This window comes from Theobroma umbraticum, unplaced genomic scaffold, assembly GCF_002168275.2.
Source record: "Theobroma umbraticum cultivar Fairchild unplaced genomic scaffold, ASM216827v3 scaffold_51.0, whole genome shotgun sequence".
In the NCBI taxonomy this organism is placed as follows: domain Eukaryota; kingdom Viridiplantae; phylum Streptophyta; class Magnoliopsida; order Malvales; family Malvaceae; genus Theobroma; species Theobroma umbraticum.
In genome coordinates this window covers 8,574,517-8,598,073 of record NW_018397260.1, presented here as the reverse complement: position 1 = coordinate 8,598,073, position 23,557 = coordinate 8,574,517, and the positions used below count along the sequence as shown (strand labels likewise).

The following is a 23,557-nucleotide window of genomic DNA, read 5'->3' as shown; positions in this document are numbered from 1 at the left end:
ATTCACACCAATACCAGCAAAAAAGAAAGAAATGCAAGTAGTGATTCTACAAGGTTTGAATTGGACCCAAAAGTACATAATTTAATAATGAAACAAAGTTTACAAACTTTATTGAGCCAACTAATATAAATTTCTAATCTATCATCAGCCACTGCAAATTTCTCAAATCTGTAGAAACAGTCGACACCTGAGCAAAACCAATAAGCTTCTCACCAGCAGAAGAAAAGAAAAGAAAAATATATGAAACAATTCCGCAGGAACCACAACCAACCATGCAGTCAGTAGCTAGGCCATCTTTCACTCGGCTCTTGATTGACCAGCTCTGGAAGAGAGAATAATGCCGACAATCAAACCATATAGTGCCAATGCCTCAGCAAAGATGAGAATGAGGATCATCCCGACGAAAAGCTTTGGCTGCTGTGCATTAGCTCTACAAAAACCCAATTACACAATGAGAAAGACGTGTTTCACTTTCAAGGTAATACTGCTTCTTGCAAACTACTTACCAGACATAATGACGCAACAAAATCATCAACAAGAGTAGTAACGAATATTGAATATCGATTTAGAAGAATAATTGTATCAACACGTTGACAAGAATATAGCACTACAGGGGATGTAAAACAAGAAAAATGCTTAAATTACATTCATCTTTCCTACACAAACAATCATAAGGATCCTACATAGCAGTCTTAATCCATCTCAATGCCTAAAAGACACCACTTTAAATGCCTCCCAAGCTGCATCTAGAAAACCAAGTAAAGAAAAGGGCCTCATTTGCTGGGTTAACTAATTCACGGACCATGGTAAACATCAAAACCCAAAAACAGTACCAACTCACTACACTGAAATTGATCACAAATCAGAAATTTATCTAAAATAAATAAACTAAAGCGAAAAGAATTAGTTACCTAACGCCAGCATCACCGACGATCCCGATAGCCATACCAGCGGAAAGACCAGCGAGGCCACAAGCGAGACCAGAAGACAGATGCGCGTATCCATCGAAAAGGTAATAAGACTTAGCCTTGGGATTAATTCCGGTACTAATAATAACAGCAATAATCAGGCCATAAATACCGAGCACACCAGCCATAACTACGGGAACGATCGACTTCATCACCAGCTCCGGCCTCATCACCCCCATCGACGCTACCCCAACCCCACTCTTCGCGGTCCCATAAGCGGCTCCCATACCTGCAAAAACATCCGATCAAAACCCCCCCAGATCCACAGAAAAAAGAAAAAAAATTTAGGAAAGTCCTGGTATCGTAAATTGCTCACAGGAGAAAACAAGGGCAGCAGCGGCCCCCAGGAAGCCGAAGAAAGGAGCAGTTTCATCGCCGCTGAATGTTGAAGACATCTTTCCGAAGATAGTAATGGATCGGATCTGAGAATGTAACGTTTGCTCCTGAAAATATAATAACTACTTCAAAAAAAAAAAAAATCTGTTTGGAGAGAGCTACGAATTGCGTCGAGTCTTCTCCTCTCCCCTGGAAAAAGTAGCGAAACAAGGACCACCTGTAATAAGTAAAACTTGGGCTTCTTTCATTGGGCCTTACAGCAGGCTTGGAAACGTACTAGTTTACAGATATCCATTTGGGCCGTACTCTAACCCAGTCTAACTTGAAATTTTTTCATTGCAATAACAAATAATAATAAAACTTATTTTTTAAAAATATTATTTTGGCTCGTAAAGAACATATTATTTTTTGTCATTCCTAAATTTTTCCAAAAGCTGAGCTATTTTTTTATTAAAGTATAATATTTTTTGGCTGCACCTTTAAGCCAAAAACAAATATAAACAAATAAATAAATAACAGACTTTCTTGAGCGTGATAACATTAAGGGAAAACATGTTTGATCTCGAAACAACGATGATAGCCCAGCACTTAGGTACCAACATGGTTTCCTTAAGGTGGCCGATCGTTGTTCAAGAGTCAAGACCCACCATTTTCATATACAAACCCCCAAGCTCACACCCTTTCCTCCCCACCCCTTTTCTTTTATGGGTGAGCTTTTGCAGGCTTACCGCATCATCGAGCAAGAAGATAAAATGCAAAGCAAATTTTAGACTAAATATATCTGGCTCGTAACTTAATGAACAACATGGAACTAGTAATAGAATCATGATCGATACGGTTTTAACTGTCAGCAACATACATTGAGCACTAAATAGTCATTGCACATGCCTGCCATACCTCAATTAACCCGAGATAAGGGTTTCCATTCTTCAGAAGCAGCAGCCAAGTTCCATGGAATACCAGTATAAATCTCTACTCTACCTTTATCCTTGATGGGGCTTAAACCACCTTGATAAAGCAGCTGCATCTAGTTCGTTCTATTTCTTATAAATCTTAAACGCTGATGTGAAATAAGATGCTAAACATTCAAGAACGCAGAAACATATTCAAGATTCAGCAAAATTAATAGGATCTTCGCAAGATTATCATCCAACCTGTGGTCACACTATAGTCTCTAGGCATTAAGAATTCAGTACATAAGGGGCAAAAGAGAGCATACCTCTCATTGACCAGAACCACATCCTTTTGCCAACCTGGCATTCCAGAAAGAGGTGTTAGCAATCAAATGATATCCAAGAAATGAAAAGGAGATGTTCTGCATATAGAGTGTATAAAATGTGACAGCAGCTAGTATTGTGCGATATGTTCCTCAAACTTACCCAGCAAATGATATGCAATATATCAATGCTAATGCTTTACGAATGTGAAACCATCCAAAGAGGACACCAGCAGAGAAGTATTTCACATATCCTTTCAATTTAAATGTCACAAAAGAAAGAGCTCAAAGTCTTCAATCATGAAATGAAGGGGAAAAAATCAATCCATGCATAATGATGCCATTTTAATTCAACGCCAACCCCCCAATACTGATGCACACAAAAGCAAGACAAAGTTTGTAGAAACTGTCCCTCAAATTCATTCCATGCATGTAAAATGTCATTCCTTCAACAAAGATTTAAAGAAAGAAATTGAAGTTAGCAATTGTTGTTCATTTAAAAAATCAGGACAATATTGAAGTATTTCCAGATAGAAGATCTCTGTACGCTTGTCATCACTAAAAGAATACTGAGCTGTACACATCAAAGATGAAAAAAGGTCCAGTAATGTCTCATCTGTCGGAATCCCAGAATAAAATTTTGGGTCTTGACTACTACCCTTCCAAGTACAACAATGTTAAGCCAACTAATATATGTCATCTTCCAACCCCACAATCCAGAAGAGATGGATGAGCCACAACACTTTTATTGAGCCCATTCATAATAAAGAAGCCAATTCAACATCCAAAAACAGCCTCCTCTACCACAGCCCAGTAACAGTTCCAATAAAATTTACAAGAAGGCATCAACTTGAGTGATTTTTGCTTTGAGGGTCAATTGAGATTGTAAAACACTGAATTGTGTTCTTCCATGGACACCTTCTGGACCATGAACTGCAGATTGTAAAACCATTTGTGCTGCACCACCATCATTGAAGGCAGTGAACTGACGCAGAGAGAGGCCCTCATAGGTCTTGCAGAGAAGCAGCCAATAAAGCAAAACCAGCCAATCCTTAACACCATCATGGTTTCATGACTGGCTTCATTGCCATGTGCCTCTCAATCAATTTGTCCACAAAGGAACGAATCTGCATGTCAAAGGCATCCAAATTAAGTTTGATCAAGAAATCAAAGAACTGGGTTCGAATCCCCCCTTTTCCTAAATAAAAAAAAAAAGGCATATTAACAGGTCCAATAGGTAGACTGGGTTAATAAGGCATATAACCTTATACGGTATAAAATATAATGCACACCTTATTTTTGCGCTTGAAATCAAGAAATTCAGAAATAGCCATGTTTTTCTCTGCATCCGATGCTATCTCCATAACCTGGTAAAGAAACTAAAATGGTAAGACCAGAGTGAAGTAGAGGCAGAAAGGAGGTTGAGAACTAAGGAGTGAAAGACAAGAGGCGGAAGAGAAGACACAAACTTTTGTTGCAGTTTTCTTCATTATCGATTTGTATCCCTCCTTATCAATTTTTCTGGCCTTATAAAGGGGCATTAGCAATGATGCAACATAATCAACAACAGCCTGTTTAATACGATCAGCTCCACGAGGATGATTTTTAAATCGCTCCTTGTTTACTGTAATTTGGGATATGGAGCTCTCATTCGCTCGTCCATCATGCTTCCAGGTGGGTTGCCTAGAACTAGCATATGAATCTTCCTCATCCTTCACATGCATTGTTGGATGGAAGAAGTCTAGATCAGCAGCAGCTGCTTGAGACTGCCATCTTTCAATGGCATGATAATCCTTAATCCCCCCACTACCAGCAGTATCAACCCATGCTTTTGTGAAGATACTGCTGTCCACAGCCAAACTTTCTCCTGAGTGCTCTCTAAGTTTCAAGTGGCTAGCAATCTCATTAGAATGACTCCTCTGAGACAGGTTATCTACTGACATTCTGGAACTGTCAAGGTTAACACATGCAGCAGAGAAATCAACAGACCAGTCCCTAACTCTGCAGTTCCTAGAGTCTATTTCCGATATACAATCTTGTCTTCCCAATACACCACCAGGCCACTTCCTTTCATCCATTTGAGCATATTGCTCCCTTCTCGCAAATTTGTGAAAAGAAGGAATCTTGGGAAGCTGCAGCAATTTGTTGCAGTTGGCTTCTGTGGATGCAAGTGCCTACAGGGTACAATAGTTAATCTATTTATAAACACAAGTGCATAACCACCGAAGAAGAAGAAGAAACAAGGAAATAAATTTTTTTAGCGAAGAAGAAAAGCACAAGTATATGAATAACATGTTTGTAGGATGCAGAGTTAGGAAACTCTTTGCATTTTCAAAGTGATGTAAAATACTGTCACAAGTTATCCAAATTTGGCCAGTCTATCAACTAATGATATCAACTTGATCAAAAGGAAATAGAAGCATGTCCGTCAATTCTTTCATAAAACAAATGAAATATTCTTAAAAACTTATATGAGATGGCTGTATGTTCAGAAAATAACAGCAAAACAAGAGATAAGCTCTATAAGTTTTTTGGTCTTTAAGAGAAACAAGGAAAAGACAGACGACTTTGTCCATAAGCACAAATAAAGCCCTTTGCAAGGTAGTATCCAAGTGACAGTTGGTTAAGGACACTGCATCAACGTAGATATGCCACGGTAAAATGGGTAAAAGAAAGAACAAACCTCAGCAGCTGCTTTTGCTGCAGCTCGAGCAGCTGCTTCAGCAGCAAAGGCAGCCTGCTCTTCCTCAGACATTGCTAGGTTGACAGCCTCCACCCCCATTGATTTGCCATTCTCCTTCACATTGACTGGATATTGGCTTCCAGCAGACGAGGGATCCTGCAAGCTCCTTTTATTCTCAAAAGCACCATGATGTGAGCGTAGAGGTGGCTTTCCTGAAGCTGCATCTTTAAGGAATTTTCTCTTTGAAGAAGCTTTTGCCTTACGGAAGACTTCCAGCCACACATTAACCAGCTGGCTTGCGATAGCACGTATGTCACGACTTGTATGTACACAAACTTTTTCCTTCACAGTTTTCCCTATGCCTAAAAATAAATAATCATTAAAAAAATGCCATCTTAGCCACCTTTATTCATCACATACTACTTTCTGGAAAAGCCAAGAAAAATGCACATTCAAACAAAAAATTCACACATGCCATGCAAGTACACTATGAATGATAAAAAATGTGGCACACATAAAGTAAACCAATACCTGATGAACGAACAGCAACTAGATCAGTTGAAACAAGCACAAGAAGACGAACACAATGGCGCAAGAGTTGAGTCCCGTCTTTCCCCATCGAATCCTATAAATTTCAATTCAACACAAGGAACATCAAAGGCTATTATTTAATGACACTAAAATAAGCATCACTTGAAGAAAATCCACCTTAGGACTCAAGGGAGGATACTAAATCATGAAAAGCAATAATACCAGCATCCATGAATTGAGTGTGGTAAGCCCTTCCTTTGTCCCAGCAAAGGATTTCAAGGATTCAACTGGGAGACCCAACAACTTTTTGGCCAGATGCAATCGACCTGCAGTGGTTTTCACATTAAAGAACATGTCCTGCAGTAAAGCTTCCCTGGTCAAAAGTCGAGCTCGATCCAAAGAGTTCTTGTACAAGACATTAGAAAGTTCAACTGCTTCAAGTCTCTTAATTACATCCCTGACTTCATCCTTTTCTGATTCTGACTGTCTCTGTGCAGCTTCCATTGCCTCTACTTCCGCTGTATAATCATTTCCAGTAGTGAATATGTCAATTAGTCGCACAGCCTCTCGAAGTCCACTCAACATCGCACCACCAACCGTATCGGGATGCTCCTTGCAGGTGGCTTCTCCAGCAAAAAATAGGCAGTTCTCAACCGGCCTTCCCAACATATCATAGTCTTCTCCAGATGCTCCAATGGCAACATAGGAGTAAGCACCATAGCTGAAAGGATCCCTGCCCCAATCAGTCACTACTGAGGCAACTGGATCAGGAACTGAAGCCTCTCCAAAAAGTTTACGGAGAACAATTACTGCATGGTTTACATGATCTGATGAGCTCATACTTTGACCATCAATAGCTGCCTTACCAGCCACTAAGGCTATAAGAACAGGAGCCCCAACAGTTTTTCTGACATTCCAAAACATAAAGCAATGGCCCCTACTATCGGTTTCCTCAGCAGTCACTCCAAAGTAATCCACGGTATCATCCCAAAACACTTCTGGGAATTCCAAGACTACTTTATTAAGAACTCCAAAACCAAGCCGCTGTATGGAAGAATGTTTCCATTGGGGCAATGGAGGAGAAAACTCTATGGCTCCCGCTTTCAAGCAACCAAGTGGCACAGTAATAAGCACAGCATCTCCTGAAAACTCACCGCCATTTAAAGTGGAAACTTTGACCTGCCTATGTTGACTATCATCAATTCCAGAATCCTTTGGGCTGTATGAAATGTTTGTGACCACATGGTTCAAGTGGACGAGAAGTCCCTCTGCAAGAGACTCAACCACTGTGCTGTAACCCCCTTTAATCATACAATGAGGTCCTCCAAATCCGCCATAAACATCATCTTGATTCCAGTGGGGAAGAGACACTTCCTTAAGCGAAGCAGCACAACCATACTCCAAATGGGCATAGTGCCAATTCATAACCCTTCTCTCAAGAGAACTCAAAATCTCCTCTTTAGAACACTGTTCTTCAGGAAAATTTCCAATGACATTGCTTGCTTTGGCATCATAGAAAGCTTCCACAGAAGAATGCGATTCTGTTTCTTCAATATCTGCTCCTATTTCTGCCATGCGATGCCTTTTAAGGGCATATTCTAAACCATCCTCAAGAGACATTCTCATTGCTTTTTCACCTTTTTGAGCAACAAGAAACACCATGTCATCAAGAAGAGTGTTGTATTCAGCTTCCAGAGCATCGTCCAGATCTGCAGGAACCTTTTGACCAGTTACAATGTCATACAGAGGACAGGAACTATTCAACACAGTCAACTCTAGCCCCAACTGTGCACAAACCAATGATGAAGGATCTGGTCTTCTATTAGTGGAAACGTCAGCCTCAACTCCTGTAATAATGCTAGCCCCAAGATCCACAGGTACAGAAAGAGAGGAGCAATCTGTATGAACACGACCTCCTATCCTATTCCTAGCCTCAAGTACAACAACAGAAAATCCCTGGCGTTGCAAGTGGCGTGCAGCAGTCAATCCAGCAGGACCAGCTCCGACAACTATGATTTTCTTTCTGACCTCTGAATCACCCTTCAAGTGATCATTCCAGTGAGGATTATCATCAGCAGCAGATTGAACATATTGTGAGTCATTCCTTTCTTCCAGAGTTACTACAGGGGCAATTCCCATGTCAACTGCATTGCAAGATAGATCAGCACTTGGAACCTGCAAATTAATCAATCCAGGGTTTAGTTTTGCATCAATGCTGTCATTTTGCTGGCAATTATCACTTAGGCATTCTTCTTGTACTTTTACATTAGGTAATTCTGGTGTGATCGAATCAACCAATACTTCACATAATTTGGCTTCAGATGCCAGGTTTTGATCATCAACTCTAACACCATTCTTTGCCTCCACAGGAGCTTCAGGAGTCTTGACCTGACCAAGGATAAAGGCAACTCCATCCTCTGAATCAGCAATGGAGGCCCCAGAACTACCTTCAAAATTTTCTTCCTCTAGAAGTTGATAGTTATGCTTCGCGTTAAGTTCTGCCTTCTCTTTCTTGGAAGCAATTCCGAAGTTTATATAACCCTGCGAAAAGGAGGTTAGCATTCGATTTTCTTTAACACTTCAAGATCAACATTAAATATACCCCAAAGGTACTAAAAGATGAGATATTACAAAATATAAGAAATCTTATCCATCAAAAAACATATATAACAGATTCTGACTCATTAAAGAGTAAACACTTACACTCTGATCAAGAAATGCATATATCTCCCTAATTAGGGAAGCCCGGGCTGGTTCACCCTCTGAAGGAGTATCAGTCACACCACAGTCAACAAGAGGCAAAATACGAGTAACATCTTTACTCCAAAGACCTAAGATATGATTCCTGCAGCACCGAGCGATTAAATTCCATTGAAGAAATCAGAGCTTTTTAAAATAGAAAAATCAGAGGGTAACACACTGGGAACCGGCAATTAGATCCACTCCTATAGCAGAAAGAGACCAGAATAGGAATTCTTGAATATACAAGTAAATTATATGAATAATTCCAAGTTATAGGGCAAATCCCAAATCATAAAAACAAAAAGTTTCCATAAAAGATGCCATGTGGTGCACAAGGTCTCGACAGTAATTAATTCGCTATAGTTTAAAATTTAAAAAAAAAAAAAAGAGATGTGAGCACAAAACAGGAGCTCATACTCACAAAATAATTCATAATAATAACTATAAGTAAACAAAATTATAAGAAAAAAAAATCACAAACCTGCATTCCAAATATTCCTGTAGCCCACCTCTACGCTTCAAGACCTCCTTAAATTTGATCTTCTCAACTGGACCTACCGCACGAGCTTTCAGTCCAGCCGACACTGCAGCTTCATCAAACTTCTCTCTTGCTCTAAAGGAACGATCACTGTCTACAAACTGCTGACTTCCAAAAAAACCTTGCTCATTTATCAAATTCTCCCAATCGGCGTCCCCTTCATAAGCCATATCTCCATGCCTGCGCTTTTTAATATTGCGCCCAGCACGCTGGATAGATGATAACTTACTGTCTTTGATTTCAGAACTAGGCAGAGAGACCGCATCTTCATGGCAACTTTCATTTTCATCAGGTGTTAAGGATGTAGGAGAATCTCCATCAGCCACTTCATTGATGGAAAAACAATCATGGCTGGGAACACAGGCCCCATGGGATGCATCTTCAGATGGTTGATGCAAAGCAGAGTTGCACCTCCGAATGGAGGCAACAAGTTCATTGGGATGAACATGGGTTTCTAAAGACTTTTCCTCAGCACAAGTATTTGGACCATCACTGCAAGTCTCTTCCATCTTCAGTGAATCAACAGCAGATAGAGACAGGTTAAGTTGAATTTGTTGTGAACCTTCCTGATATTGGTTGAAAACAAAGCCACTTTCCAATTTTGCAGTCTCTTCACAAGCATTTTCATAAGACTTGTTTAACAACTCGTCATTAGAGTTTTCTTTCCCAACTGAATAAATCTCTGGATCTGCACTCAAAATATATTCGTTTGAAATGCCCATAGACTGTGGAACCAAACCTCCAGCACCAGATCCATGGATTTCTTCCATCAGGTTTGAGGAAGAAAGAGAGTTAGCCATTTCTACTACACAGGGCACTAAACTGCCTGTTTTGGCAGTAGATTGAAGCTCTAACCCATCCTTTAAACCTTCACTTTCTGGTTTACCTCTCTGGTCAACTGCCGAACAATTGTCCCTGCGCTGAATATTGGAATGCCGATTTCCATCCTTTTCACAAACTTTAGGTGACCTACATGGATCTTCAATGGGTCCTTTTTGGACATTGAAGTCACATGGCTCCAAAATGGTCTCTTGTTGACACACACCATCATCAAATCTTTGATTCACTGCTGTGTTGCATTCTTTGGATGTTGAATGCAACAAGCTTATACCAGAAACTGAAAGAGAACTGCCATCACAATTTCTGCTGGGATTTTTTGAAACAAAAGCATGATGGGTAGCCTTGCAATTCTGTTTCAAACTCAAATTTGGACGAGACTTCCTTTGTAAACCAGATTGCGCCCTCTGAAAAAAGGTTGACAAGGACTCTTCCAACTTCTCATCCAAAGGCTGATCTGAAACTTCCCCAGGCCACAAGCCTCCCTCATTCTGATCTTCCTCAACCTGTGATTCCAACCCTTCTGAATCATCATCATCCCCAATGGCCTTTGCTTTCGAATCAAACTTGCCTCTCCTTACTTTCCCTGTACTCTTTCTTTCAACTCCTTTATCAGTAATCACATTAGATCTGTCTTCACCAATATCCTGACCTTTCTCCACAGTCTTCGACACAGATTTTCCATCCAAAACCCCATCATCCTCCACAGACTCATTCAAAGCATAACCCCTTCCCCTCATTGTTCCAGGTTCAATATCTTTCTTGGGACACTTCAACTTCTTCCTAAAGCTCGCCAAGGTATCATTCATTTCCCCCAAATCCTCCTCATCCTCACCCAAAATTTTGTGTGCCTTAACTTCAACCTTGTGGCACTTCTCAACACTGCCCTCCAATGCAGCCTTAATCTTTTTAGGATTCTTAGGTTTCCTTAACTTCAACAAAGATCCAATGGGCTCATCATCATCCGAATCAAAACCAACCTCCACCGGCGTAACCTTTACTCTTTTCTTAGACCCCCCACCACTCTCCATTTTCTTGTTCCTAGGTTTCAATGAGTGCTGCAATGAATCCTTTTCTAACCCTAGCTCAACTTTATTCCCCATATCAAATTGCAATTCCGGACCTGCCTGGGAATTTGAACCATCATCACTTTCCATCTCTCAATTACCACAAAACCAAAGCTCATAATTTCAAGTAAAGAATCCCTCCTTCAAGCAACTAAAGCCATATCCAACAAATTCAGAGCGAAAACCAAATGGTCCAACGCCTTGTCAAATCCTAAAACATTTAACCAAAAAAAAAATTATATTCACAGCTAAAAATATACAGAGTTTCTTACAATTAATGAGTTTTCCACAATCTATCGTCAATGCATTAGTTCTACTCTCTCTAGTGCATGGAATCCAATGAGGAAATAAGATTTCCAAAATACAAACAAAAAACCTAGGGTTTTTAAGAGAATTAGTAAGGCCTAGGAAAAGAGAGAGAGAGAGAGAGAACAAACCAGACCTGAGGGACGAAGCTCGAAAGCAGTGAAAACGGTGGCGTTAATGGAATTTGACGAGAGTGAGAGGCGCACGTTAGCGTCTTTGTTTTCTGGAGTTAGAGAAGCTCACGCCCTGTATATTGCGCTGCGACCACGGTGTCATGGAAAAAAAATTAAATGGTAAACGTTTAAATAATAGACCTATTTATTCTCATGAGGAAATAAAATTTAAATAGGAAATAACGAACCTTTGCAAATTAGGCCTCGGAGGAGTGCCCCCGTCTATTTTTTTTCGCTCCACGCCAATTTTTTCTGCTGGATGGAACCAACTCACTTTGGTTTTGCAAATTTGATCTCAATGTGTAGACATACACCAAAATTCTAAATGAGGATTTTAATTTAAATAAAAAATTATAATATTTAAATTTAAACAAGAGTTGAGAAGATCAATTAAAAGCAATTGATTTGATTCAGTTAATTTCATTAAAATAGTTAATTTTATTATGATAATCCGTTAAATTTGTTAAACAAGATCTGTTAGATTTAAAAGATTTACAATGAATTAACTAAATTAACGAATTTTATAATTATTATTTTACTAAGGTAAGTGATAAATGTATTTCATTCGTGTAAATTTTTCATATTTAAGTATATTAAAATTTTATAAAAAATAAAATGTATCACATAATAATTATTTTATTTTTTTAATTTCAAATTTTATTTATTTATTTTTATGTATTGATGTTTAACTTCTCGTATGCAACAAAAAAAAAGTCAATTTATAATTTATATTTTTTATTAAAATATTAATATCAATATATCACTTATATAATCATATGAAATACCTATAAAAATTAAATATAATGCAAAACTACCATTCATAAAATTATTTTCATCAGTTTTTATTAAAATTTAGTTATTTACAAGCTATCTCTCTTATTTATTAAAAGATGTGAAAGATTTTTTATTAAATAACAAAAAATACAAAGCATTTATATAAAATCTAAACAAATAATTAATTAATTTAAAACTATTTATTCAATTCTTATTATCTCTCGATCTTTTAAAATAAGTTTACTAGATGATTTTAATCTCATGTTAAGAATTATGATTTTAAATCACTTTACTGAATAAGATTTATAATTAGATGATTTAATAATTTTTATAAATCTTATATATCTTGTATTTATACTAGTATTAATTTTTTTGTCTAATTTAAATATTGAAAATTAATATGCACATGTGACATTTAATATGTTTTGTTATTTTTCATTATTTAAACAACTATTTAGCTTTTATTCTTGAACATCAACTTCTTATATTTCCACCTTTCTCTTTCTCGTTTCATACATATGCCATTCAATGGCATTGATTTGTCAACTACTTTAAAGGAAAAAAAATTAGTAACAAATTACCTAATTAAGAAAATATTACTAATAGAAGAGCAAATTCTTGATTTCTTTCCAAAATAAGATTATATTAATCATAGAAAAGAGATAATGTCAAAAATTTTCCATAGTAAGTTATTAAGTGAAAAGAAAAATTTAGAAAATTTTAAAAAATAAAACTATTTCTATAAAGTGGATGAAAATCGAATTAATTGATTTGAATAAGTATATAAATCTTTATGTTCATGATTTTATGTTTTATATTATATGGTGTTTAAATGTTGGATCACTTACTAACAAAAAAAAACTTAAAAAGAAATTTTATTTATTTATCAAAATTAATTTTTTGGGCCATGCATGGAAAATAAGAAAAAGAAAAAAAGTGAAAAAGCGTTGGGGCAACTATTCCGCTTAGACTCGAAGCAAAGAATGAGCTCTAAGAGCAAGAGACCACCGCCTGACCCGGTGGCTGTGCTGAGAGGTCACCGCGCTTCCGTCACCGATGCTTGTTTCCATCCGTCGAGACCTATTCTGTTCACCGGGTAAATCCCCAACTTTCCTTTTTTATAAAATTTTTAACACAAAATTAATGGGGGGATTCCATTTCAGCTCTACAGATGGTGAGTTGCGGATCTGGGACACGATTCAGCATCGCACAGTATCATCTGCATGGTTGTTGTCATTCTTCTTTTAATTTCTTATTTCCTTTGTCTCTCTCTCTCTCTCTCTCTCTTCTTTTTCTTTGACGAAATCGAGCTTGTTTTTGTTGATAACTCTGATTGTTCTCTTGTTATTTTATAGGGCGCATAGTGCTGCCCATGGGATTATAGCCGTTGCTTGTAGTTCTTTGTCGGGTACCAACAAAGTTATCAGGTGAATTTTCGTTGGTTGTTTTGTTTTATTGTTTCTGGAAATGTAAGCTGAATGGTTTTTTTCTCATGTTTTTCTAACATGTATAGTCAGGGCAGGGATGGAACTGTCAAGTGTTGGGACATAGAAGAGGGAGGTCTCTCCAGGTGACTCAGCACTTTGAACTTCATTCTTCATTGAGAATAGTGGCGATGTTCTGCCTTATGAATGCTTGTTTTCTGAAGTTGTTTATGCATTGCGGAAAAATGTGGATGGCTAATTTCTTTCATTTGATGAAATGCCTTAATTTCGATAATATGAACTATGAAGTTTAACAGTATTCCATGCAGTGTTTATAGATAACTGGTATGTATTGTCAACCAACAACAATTTAGAGATTAAATGACTAAAAGTCTTTTTTCTTTTGAGTATCAGGTTTTATTATTTTGTAGAATAATGGCTTGAATGTTGAAAATATGGAGAATTACATGCTGGTGTGTTGAACCAAGTTAATCTGTTCTTGCATCGAAGTTACAAGGGATTAGATTGCCATATCTGTTATCTTGTGTCAAATAGAAGTTTTTCATCTATATTTTTGTCATTTACGGCTTTATTTTATTAATGAGATTTTTAGATCTTTTGTTAATCTGAGTTTCATCGGCATGCCGACAGATCAGGGATCTTTAGAAATTCTTCATGATTAATTATTTTGTTTTTGATGCCACCCACCAGCAATATCTGCTTATAACTTATAAGTTGGAATCTCATCTTACTACTATTTTGGTTCTTGACAGGGCACCTTCACTTACAATCAGGACAAATGCTTACCACTTTTGCAAGCTTTCTTTGGTGAAGAAACCTATTGCTAATGCGAAGCAAGCTTACCCTGAGGTGCTAGGGAAGGAAACTGTTGATATAGAAAGTTCCGATGATAGCAGAGGAAAGACTGCAGAAAATCAAGTAGAGGGTTCCAACACCTTTCAAGGTTTGTCTAAAATAATGTTTTATTATGAGATTCATGCAGGTTTTCTGCATAAATCTTTGTGACAACTTACTCTCCTCTCTATAGGGTTAAATTCTCGATGAGTTATCTTGATTCAGAAATGGACTCAAGGGGCCATTTTTTTCCTGATCAATACTTATGGTCAGGACTTAATATGGCTTATCTAACAACGAAAGAAGGGAGATGCTCTCTCCGAAAGTAGAAAAAAAATGTTAGAATTTTTGCATGTGAATTGGGAAATGGGGGCTGGAATGGTTGTAGTAATATTTCATTTTTATATCTTACTGTTGTTTAAACCATCCTGGTTGCGATATGCACAGCAACCACTTCTTCAATTATGTCTTATGTTGGGACCAATTCTTGTAGTTTTATCTTGTAAGCAATATAGCATACGCGGCCCTTTTCGAGGGATTGGCTATAATCTGGAATGGAAGATGCATCTTGGAAACAAATCATAGTCCTTTTTCCTTTTCTTTTTTTGCATTTTTTTCTTTAACAAGGAAAGTGGGGCTTGATCCCTAGAGATAGCCATGTATGTGCTAGTTTTTCCTACATTTTGACCTTATTGTACAGGATAATTGTTTTTAAGTGGCAAAATTTTACTTTAGATTTCTCTTGCCGATACTTTCTGCATATTTTCATGTTGACTGCTTGTCGATTCTATAAAAATTTCATTGCTATGGCCTACTCAATCATTTGCTAGGTGGATTTATAGAAGAAACATATGTTGAAGGACTTAAGTATGTGGCTATGGCAGGAGAACAATCTTCTGAGGTCAATGTGCTGCTTTTGAATTTATTTTGCTATTCAATTTTCTCTTGTTTTCCTTTATTTATTTGCAATATCTTATTTCTGATTGTTTCCACATGTTTAATATGCTAAGGTTGAGATTTGGGATCTCAATACTGGTGAAAGATCTGTACGGCTACCTCTAGACAACTTTGGTGGTTCTTCCAGTTTCTCTACTAAGGAGAGAGGTCATTATCTGATACGTTACTTTTGACTTAGCACATTGCAAGTTTTGCATTGATAAATCACCTCTAGGATACTAATCATTTTTCTGATTATACATTGCCATCATTGTAATGATGACTTGTGATAGTGCTTTCCTTTAGAAACATACTGGCATATCTATATTTGATAACAATTCTATAGGAAGTTTTGTTTTGTAATGTCCTTCCTGATGATTGTCATTGTGCTCGTTGATTGTTGAGGCATCTAAAACTATAACTGGTTTTTTGGCAGGAATGTGCATGGCAGTTCAATCCTTTTTACTACCTGGATCACAGGGTTTTCTTAATGTCTTGGCTGGGTTTGTGTCCCTGATATCTCTGTGCACTGCACCCAAATTGTTTTTAAGACCTCCCATTTTCTCTTCTTGAATTATTCTCAAAAAGTAAAAGGAAAATAATTATTGTTTATGATTGGTGCTCTTCAAAACTGTGGAATCAGTTTTTCAAAAGAAGGTTGAATTAGAGATTGTGATTTGGTGTCCTACTTTTGGAATGCTATCTAATATATTGTCACTTATGGAACCGTTTGCTGTATGTACTAGTTATGAGGATGGTTCCATTCTTTGGTGGGATATACGTAATCCAGGGGTTCCTGTAACTTCTGTGAGGTTCCATTCAGAGCCAGGTGGGCAACCCAGAATATGGAGACTTCACATGTATTCTCTTTCATCTTCATCATCCTTTTCTCATTTCTTTTTCTTTATAAAGTATGTTTTATTGCTTAGTTCGTATGCAGTTCTAAGTTTATGCATTGATGGATCATGCAATGGAGGTATCTCAGGGGCGGCAGATGACAAGATTGTAATTTACAATTTGGATCATCCCATGGTAATTCTCATTGTTTTTACATCATTCCCCTTTAAACCTCCCGTGGACTCCTGTTTCATGACTTATAAGCTGGTTGCTAACAAAAATACAGATTGACATGCCCTTTAGTTTTGACTATGAAATCTTCATTTTGGAAATTATTGGCCAAATGTTTCGGTGGTGTGTCTAGATGATTATATGCATTTGTATGGTTGTGTGGATCCAGTTGTCAGGTAATGTCAAAGAGTGACATCAAATGGATAATAGTGCTAGTTTTAGTGACATATGTCTGCTCTTTCACATTAATCTTGGTCTGCATTATGATAGAGGCAAACAAAAAGTGGATGAGATTTTGAATCTTTTGATGTGTTAAGGGCTGCTAGAGTTCTTTGCTTAACTTCTTGAGTTCTGGCTTCACATAGCAATGGTGTAAGTCACATTATTTTCTTAAATGCTTCTTATGTTATGTTCTACTTGATGTAGGGTTCTTGTGTTGTTAAGAAAGAAATTAGTTTAGAACGGCCAGGCATATCCTGTACCTCAATTCGGTCAGATTGTAAAATCGCTGCAACTGCTGGCTGGGACCATAGGTTTGTATCACATTTTTCATTTTTTTTTTCCATTTTTCCTGAATATTTAATATTTCAGATCTTTGGGCATGCATCCTTAAACTGAACCTCAAATTTACTGGATATTATTTGCAATTTTAGTTTATCAAGTGGAAATCTGTCATTGAGTAATTGATGTGTATAACTCAAATCTGTTTTGTATGTCTTGACAAGTAAGAATCCTTTACTTCGATTTCCTTGATGAGTTTATTGGTTCATTCTGAATTTGAATAAATCCAATGCTTTTCCAGTCATTAGCAATTGAAAATCAAAGTCATCATGGAGTACAAACTTTAAGTGGATTTCCATGTGACTAATCAACCTAATGGAAGTGCAACTTTAAGTCTTCATTATTCGAAACTGGATTGCAGAACTATATTGTGCCTCCAACTTAGTTATTTGCCTCAGTCAAAATGAGTTCTTGTTCTATATTTCTCTTCAGAAGTCAAAACCAGCAAAATTAATACATCGTAATGTCAAACAGACTGGGGCTAACTAGTTGCATGCTGATCTTTTCATTAGGTTTATATGCAAGGGTTGGTTTTAACTTACCCTCTATTTCATTCATGGTGGCAGAGTTAGAATATACAATTATCGCAAGGGAAATCCTCTGGCGATTCTGAAATATCACCATGCTACGGTACGATGAAGGCTCAAAGCCTGAAATTCTGACATTTTTTTTTCTTTTGAACTATCTGGTGTGATTATGTGTGGTCTGTGTATTTATTCAATGTATCATGCTATTCTTCTCTTGCAGTTAATTAGTTATTCAATGTTACAAATTTAGAAATAAATTATCTACTTTTGCAGTGTAGCTCTGTCTCATACTCAACCGACTGCAAGCTGATGGCTTCTGCATCAGAAGACACAACTGTTGCACTATGGGAACTATATCCTCCTCAAACTTGAAACAGGAGTAGAACTAATATTGGTACCCTACTACTGTCTGCTCAAGTTGCTCCAGCAATTGGGTTCTAGTCTAATGTGACAATGTGAATGTTGTCACACTTCCAGCCTTTATTTAAGAAAAGATGAAATCAGCTTTTGCTTACATTTTCCTGAGAATGTTGACTGTAAGATTCACCATTTCTTTCTGAACCTATATTCTTCCTTTTGCCCCGTTGAGAGACAAGCAAGTAGTGGGAAGGAGTGCAAATCTTGAACCACAACGAGGAGATTAGGGACTCATCTGGAAGATAAGGATCAAATCCTGGAGCTATCCCATTGCTTTAAAGCCCTAAACTGGGTTCAAATCAGACTACTAATTAAAGCTTATCTGAGTCAAGACCGATCAACATCACTGCCCTTCCATATTTTGTCATAACTCATAGTCCTGTGGATATGACAACAGCTGCTGATTCCAGGGGATAGTTCTTCACGTGGTGAATTTTGCCATTCGCTCAACACTACACGTCACTTTGATACTGACATTCTCGTCTCTTGACACACTCCATCCATGAAAATCAATGCATTCTCGAGCAAACATCTTCAACTACATACGAATTCTTAAAACTCATCTTTGCTTGACTATAACCGGATTTCATTATTCAACAGTCTAGAAACTTGGCGTCAAAGAAAACTAATCTCTACTCAACGACAATGACTTTTCATGACTCCTTTTTCAGATGAACAAAACAAAAACAAGCCGACCCCAAGTCCGTGGATGCCCGGCTCATTCATCCGGTATGGCACTAAACCTTTTTTGTTCTATTTTCGGCTTTCATAGTGGTTTGACTTCTCACCGTAATCATCGAAAAGGAGTTGAATGCCTTTTTAACTCTATAGCATAAGTCTAGATAGATAAAACAAAAAGGTGGAATTATTAAATAGATGAGTTAAACATTACGGCAGGACTTGAGCAAAGCATGTACGTTCTTTTCCGACGTGCCAAGCATAAACTTTAACCAGTTGTCGTATGCCCCCATCAAACAAGACTAGTTTAATCAGTTTTGTCTTGTTCCACAGCAGCAGCCAAGAACATTGATTTCAACATTCATCTAATTTGGTTCACAGCCTCATTGATGTTAGTGGGCAAACAGAGTCCTTGCCATGTGCTCCTGGGAATCTTCCTACCCCATTCTTTCCCTTGCATTAACGAAAGCAATAATCAAAGGAGCGAAAAGGTCTGCTACCCACCTCGAAGTGTTTGTAAAGTATAAGCAAATGTTATTCCAAGGGGAGTCTAGATTCTCCAAATGCATTATAAAACTAAGACATGTTTGAATTCTGCATGCCTAGCCAAGCCAAAGCCAATCCAATACAAATTCAAGCAAGAAACGTCTGGGCTGGGGGGCAAAGAGATAAAGACAGTTTGAGAATCGAGTTCAGCTTTTAAAATGATCAGACTTCATCAATTTGAACACTGCTATATGCTTTGAAAGTAACACTGCTGCTACCTAATCATTCAATTTCCTTCCAAGTAAACCACCATAAACAATAATCTTCAAAGAAAGCTAATCTGTTAGAAGCACCAATCTTCCAAGGACAATAAATATTGTTTGACTTAACTTTATTTTTTTATTTTTTATATCTTTTACATTTCATATATATATATATATATATATATATATATTCCTATGTTAAGCACCTGGGTTATTATAATTGCTAAAATTATGAGAAGAACAAATGTCAACTCTTTATAAATATTATGTAAAGAAAAAAAACAGAAAAGTACAGATAAGCCATGATTATTATTATTATTATTATTCTTTTTAGGGATAAACATGATTGAAATATTCGGATGTGGTTGAATATACAAAATTGAGTGAGAAAATTTATAAATGTAAAGATAATTGTATACCATATTATAACAATTGTATATATGTTATAGAAGTGAATGAGGTATATGTATATAAAACTTAATCTTATTCATAGTTGAAGTCTAATCAGCTAATAATATTATAGTCTATCTAGTTAATTAGCCAACTAATAGTATTATATTCAAACTATATCACTAAATCATTGAATTTGTATAATTATCTTAACAATCAACATAAAACAGTGTGCAGTGATATCATTTATATTTGGAAATTTTCGATAACGATTCGCAAGAAGCTTAGAAAATCAGAAATAAATCAGTCTAAGTTGAAGGATTAGGAAATTAATTTTTAACTATACTTTCCTATGATTATCTGCTTGAATTAGACTAGCCAGGCATCAGCTATCCATATCAAATATACGTAGCACTGTCAAACAGATGAAAGCAAAACTTTTTCCATTATTTTTTGTTATGTACATTCCTGAACTCATCAGAACTTCTGACTTGATGATGAGGATAATGTATAGAATTGTAAATATCTATAAAATCTAAAAGAATAGTACGATCTTGGGTTAGGTTTATCAACTAAAAATTCTCTTGACTGGAATAATTGGGTTGCCAAAGCATTTTAATCATGATTATATATTTTATGTGTTCTTCGCTTTCTTGCTCCTTTGAACAAAATAAGTTTCGTACACCAAACATCCTTTAGTCCTGATATCAAAGTAATTACCTGAACTCATCAAGGGCCAAGCAAGGTGAGGAAAATGCAGTGGGAAAACAAATAAACAAAACAATGTTGCAGAATCTTGGGGGGTCAAACTGTATCTCATTCAATTGGATAGAAGGTTGGAAAGTCGAAGGTCTGGTTTTGTAGAACAGTTGAGGCGACATAAAAATAAATAAAATAAATGTTTTGTGTGGATTAATATAGAACATGAGAACACAAAGGAAGATCTGCACAGCTCATTAAGGTTCCAATATTCCTATACATTTTGATTATTCATGAACACTGTGTATGCTGTAGTTTTCATTTGCACGTCTTTGGGTTTGTCAGCTTCAATCGATATCACCAACCAGTTCAATCATAATGGGAATTCATGAGAAGGTTCATGTCCCAATCTTAATCACACTATTTTTGCAGACCTTGAACTATTGACAAATCCTGGAAAAGTCTTTTTACAGTTGGCTGTTACAAGGCAACAAAGAATGAAAAGAAACAGCTCGAGCCCCGAAGCCACGAGCCAAAGTTCCAAGAACCAACTTTTGGTTTGGCCTAAGAAATCAGAATCATTCTTTTAGTTACGTACACCTAAGAAAGAACATTTCCCATCACAAACAAAATCTCTGTTTCTTCAAAGACAAGTTTAGGGTGATCCCTACACTGAGATTTAACTTTGTCATTTCATACAGATATTTTATTTGTGTAAGAGCAGTACAGCCCAAGCCCAAAAGAGAACTCTGCCGCCAAACTTTTGACATTTAGGTTGGAGGGTAGCCATTAATTCTTGGCTTATGTAAGTTAGTCACTTACAGTCCCCACCTGTCTAGATTTGGCTCTTAGGGGTGTAGTTTCCAAGGAAGAACTATGGCCTGATCCATCAGTTTTGAGATATCAGTCGACCAGGCGCTACCATTGTTGGCTCATGGCCTGACTCGTGGCTGGTTTTTTCTGAAACCGAATTGGTCATTTCAACTCCTTTTACTTGTAAGGGTAGGATTTCTCCTTATCGAGTCTTGTAAATCTATATTATATTCAACCGCAATATATAGATTAATTAATTAATGTTTGATGTAGACTAGGCTTGAGCCATTTCTTGGATGTCCCAAATTTTATGCTCGGACCACAAACCATGGCTGCACCGTCCTTAAAACACCACTTCCACTTGTAAGTTTAGTTTCACTCGATTTGAAGAGTCAAAACTTTGTTTCCAAAGGGAAGAAAAAGGATTTGAATTTTACTTTACGCGAATAATTGAATTATATGTTAGGGATATCAAATTTTAGTTTTTAAACTCTTTACTTTACTTTTGAAATGTCCTCTTTTGTCCTTTTTGACATGGTCTTCAATTCTATGGTTTTGCATTAAAATCAAACGATACCCTTTGACAAAACAATGCATAAAAAATTATTATAATACTATTTAACTTAAGATCCAAAATGAAGGAAATGCTAATCAAATGATTACTTAAACATAAAACTAAAAAAAAAAAAAATCAATTCACGTAAAGCCACAACAAACAACAAAAGAAAAACGACCACCTTATGGCCAATTAACTTGGTTAACAAAACCCAGAAGGTAAAACATAACTGCAAGCATATATCCTCTTGACCAATCATTAAAAAAAAAAAAGATGAAAAAAGGGAAAAGAACAAAGAAGAAAAAAATATAGATATGCTTCACCGACTAATCAGAAGAATCAGCTCTGAGTGGCTCTTTCTGCCTAAAGCAACTTTCTTCCACGTGTTATCAATGAAAAGAGAATTTCTTTGTTTGTGACTAATCATTGTTAATTTAGGGAATAAATTACATTTGAGAGATTAGAGTTATGCTGCTTCTTCCAATCGTAGATGAAGGGCTGAAGGTTCCATCAGAAATGGAAAAAAAAATGTACTGGGGAAAAGGCAGGTCATGGCATCTAGCTAGCTTTTATAGCCCATGGTTTTCTTTGATTTTCGCAATAAAACTTTGCTCTTTTTTCGTTCCCATCATGCAAAAGTCTAGATCTCCAGACGGTCCCTGCGGTGGACTGGCTACACTCTTTTCCTCTTTTTATCAGCTTAACTTAATTACATGCTTATAGATAAGAGAGCATAGCAAGCGAACGATTGCCAAGAATAGACATGAGCTAAGAGGGGGAAAGAACGAACTAATTCGCAGCAGGACCATGAATCTAAGCCATTTGGAAAGGAAGCAATGCCTGTAAATTAAGGATATTTCATTTTAAATCAATCATTGCATGCTCTCATATCCATATGAGTTGTAATGCTTATTCTGATTAATGTATGTTGGCAGAAGTGATTGTAGTTCTGAATTACTGAAAATGCAAAGCCATCTTAGCCGGTTAATAATGCAGCTGATCTCTGGTGGCTCTTATGTTCTTTATCATCTGATTTGGTGATCAAGATTTTACTCTGACATCAGGGTGGGTTCAGATATTGGAGACTCAGAAAAGGATGAAATGTAAATCCAGGGCGACCTGTTTACTTTGTAGAATCCACCAATGATCAAACTATAAGGATGACTTCCCACTTTATAATCATTTTAACATTCCCATTAGAATAAAGACAACACGTAATCCAACTTCAGACTAAGATATTACCAGCAATGAGCCGAATTCAAACCTTGGACCATTTATTCATCTGCCCCTAAAACTCCAAAATCGAAGCAGCCAACTACCAGGCCAGCTTCCTTCCTCCACATTGCCTAATTTTAAAACCAAAAAAACCATCGTTTTCACTAACCAGAACAAGCATCCCACGCGTCACACATGCGTGTGGGATTTTCAAACCTTCATTCCTTCGCTCCTTCACGAGGCATTTATAAGGAGCACCAAGTGGACAGCCTTGATCAACAGCAGCCCATAGTGTTTCTGCAGCAAATAACACCCATAAAACAAAAGCAAAAACCCCTTCAATCAAACATGACCCCAGCGTTCATTTTCTCAATCCTCCTGTTTCAACTCCTCTTTGCCTCACAGCCACATCACCTTATCCTCACCTCCGCAGCCGACGGTGGGTGGCAGCTTCTACAGAAAAGCATTGGCGTCTCAGCCATGCACATGCAACTCCTT

The 23,557-nt window shown here is 37.0% G+C and overlaps 4 protein-coding genes across 12 annotated transcripts in view; 1 reads left to right on the top strand and 3 right to left on the bottom strand.

Annotated features, from left to right (window-relative positions):
* Positions 1 to 60: 60 nt before the first annotated feature.
* On the bottom strand, positions 61 to 1,418 carry LOC110416433 (V-type proton ATPase 16 kDa proteolipid subunit). Its single transcript, XM_021428431.2, has 3 exons — positions 1,285 to 1,418; positions 912 to 1,197; positions 61 to 430 (listed from the first exon to the last, which is right to left on the bottom strand). The coding sequence occupies exons 1-3, from the start codon at positions 1,361 to 1,363 to the stop codon at positions 298 to 300; spliced, it is 498 nt and encodes a 165-aa protein (XP_021284106.1). The 5' UTR covers positions 1,364 to 1,418; the 3' UTR covers positions 61 to 297.
* A 2,090-nt stretch (positions 1,419 to 3,508) lies between these two features.
* Positions 3,509 to 11,604, bottom strand: LDL3 (LSD1-like 3). 4 transcript variants are annotated; one of them, XM_089783705.1, is made up of 10 exons: positions 11,586 to 11,604; positions 11,361 to 11,482; positions 8,958 to 11,129; positions 8,438 to 8,579; positions 5,957 to 8,275; positions 5,735 to 5,828; positions 5,204 to 5,565; positions 3,990 to 4,694; positions 3,813 to 3,887; positions 3,509 to 3,647 (listed from the first exon to the last, which is right to left on the bottom strand). In XM_089783705.1, the coding sequence occupies exons 3-10, from the start codon at positions 11,006 to 11,008 to the stop codon at positions 3,582 to 3,584; spliced, it is 5,814 nt and encodes a 1,937-aa protein (XP_089639831.1). In that variant the 5' UTR covers positions 11,009 to 11,129; positions 11,361 to 11,482; positions 11,586 to 11,604; the 3' UTR covers positions 3,509 to 3,581. The 4 variants fall into 4 exon arrangements, with proteins under 4 accessions (XP_089639831.1, XP_021284103.1, XP_021284104.1 ...); XM_021428428.1 differs by lacking the exon at positions 11,586 to 11,604 and having other exon boundaries at positions 5,957 to 7,909; positions 7,994 to 8,275; positions 11,361 to 11,499; XM_021428429.1 differs by lacking the exon at positions 11,586 to 11,604 and having other exon boundaries at positions 5,957 to 7,909; positions 8,000 to 8,275; positions 11,361 to 11,499.
* A 1,446-nt stretch (positions 11,605 to 13,050) lies between these two features.
* On the top strand, positions 13,051 to 18,141 carry EMB2757 (Transducin/WD40 repeat-like superfamily protein). 6 transcript variants are annotated; one of them, XM_021429301.2, is made up of 13 exons: positions 13,051 to 13,267; positions 13,335 to 13,397; positions 13,527 to 13,598; positions 13,685 to 13,741; positions 14,369 to 14,559; positions 15,281 to 15,351; positions 15,461 to 15,554; positions 15,823 to 15,889; positions 16,133 to 16,215; positions 16,372 to 16,418; positions 16,881 to 16,987; positions 17,582 to 17,645; positions 17,821 to 18,141. In XM_021429301.2, exons 1-13 carry the CDS (start codon positions 13,083 to 13,085, stop codon positions 17,923 to 17,925), a joined length of 1,206 nt encoding a protein of 401 aa, XP_021284976.1. In that variant the 5' UTR covers positions 13,051 to 13,082; the 3' UTR covers positions 17,926 to 18,141. The 6 variants fall into 6 exon arrangements, with proteins under 6 accessions (XP_021284976.1, XP_021284971.1, XP_021284974.1 ...); XM_021429296.2 differs by having other exon boundaries at positions 13,052 to 13,267; positions 16,133 to 16,246; positions 16,316 to 16,418; XM_021429299.2 differs by having other exon boundaries at positions 13,054 to 13,267; positions 16,327 to 16,418.
* A 4,981-nt stretch (positions 18,142 to 23,122) lies between these two features.
* The window catches only part of LOC110416540 (aldehyde oxidase GLOX-like), a 1,329-nt gene continuing 894 nt past the window's right edge, over positions 23,123 to 23,557 (bottom strand). Inside the window, exons 2-4 of the mRNA XM_021428546.1 lie at positions 23,485 to 23,512; positions 23,276 to 23,356; positions 23,123 to 23,190 (exon numbers count right to left, since the gene is read on the bottom strand). Of these exons, the coding sequence (XP_021284221.1) occupies positions 23,123 to 23,190; positions 23,276 to 23,356; positions 23,485 to 23,512 (177 nt within the window). The remainder of the gene's footprint in view (positions 23,191 to 23,275; positions 23,357 to 23,484; positions 23,513 to 23,557) is intronic.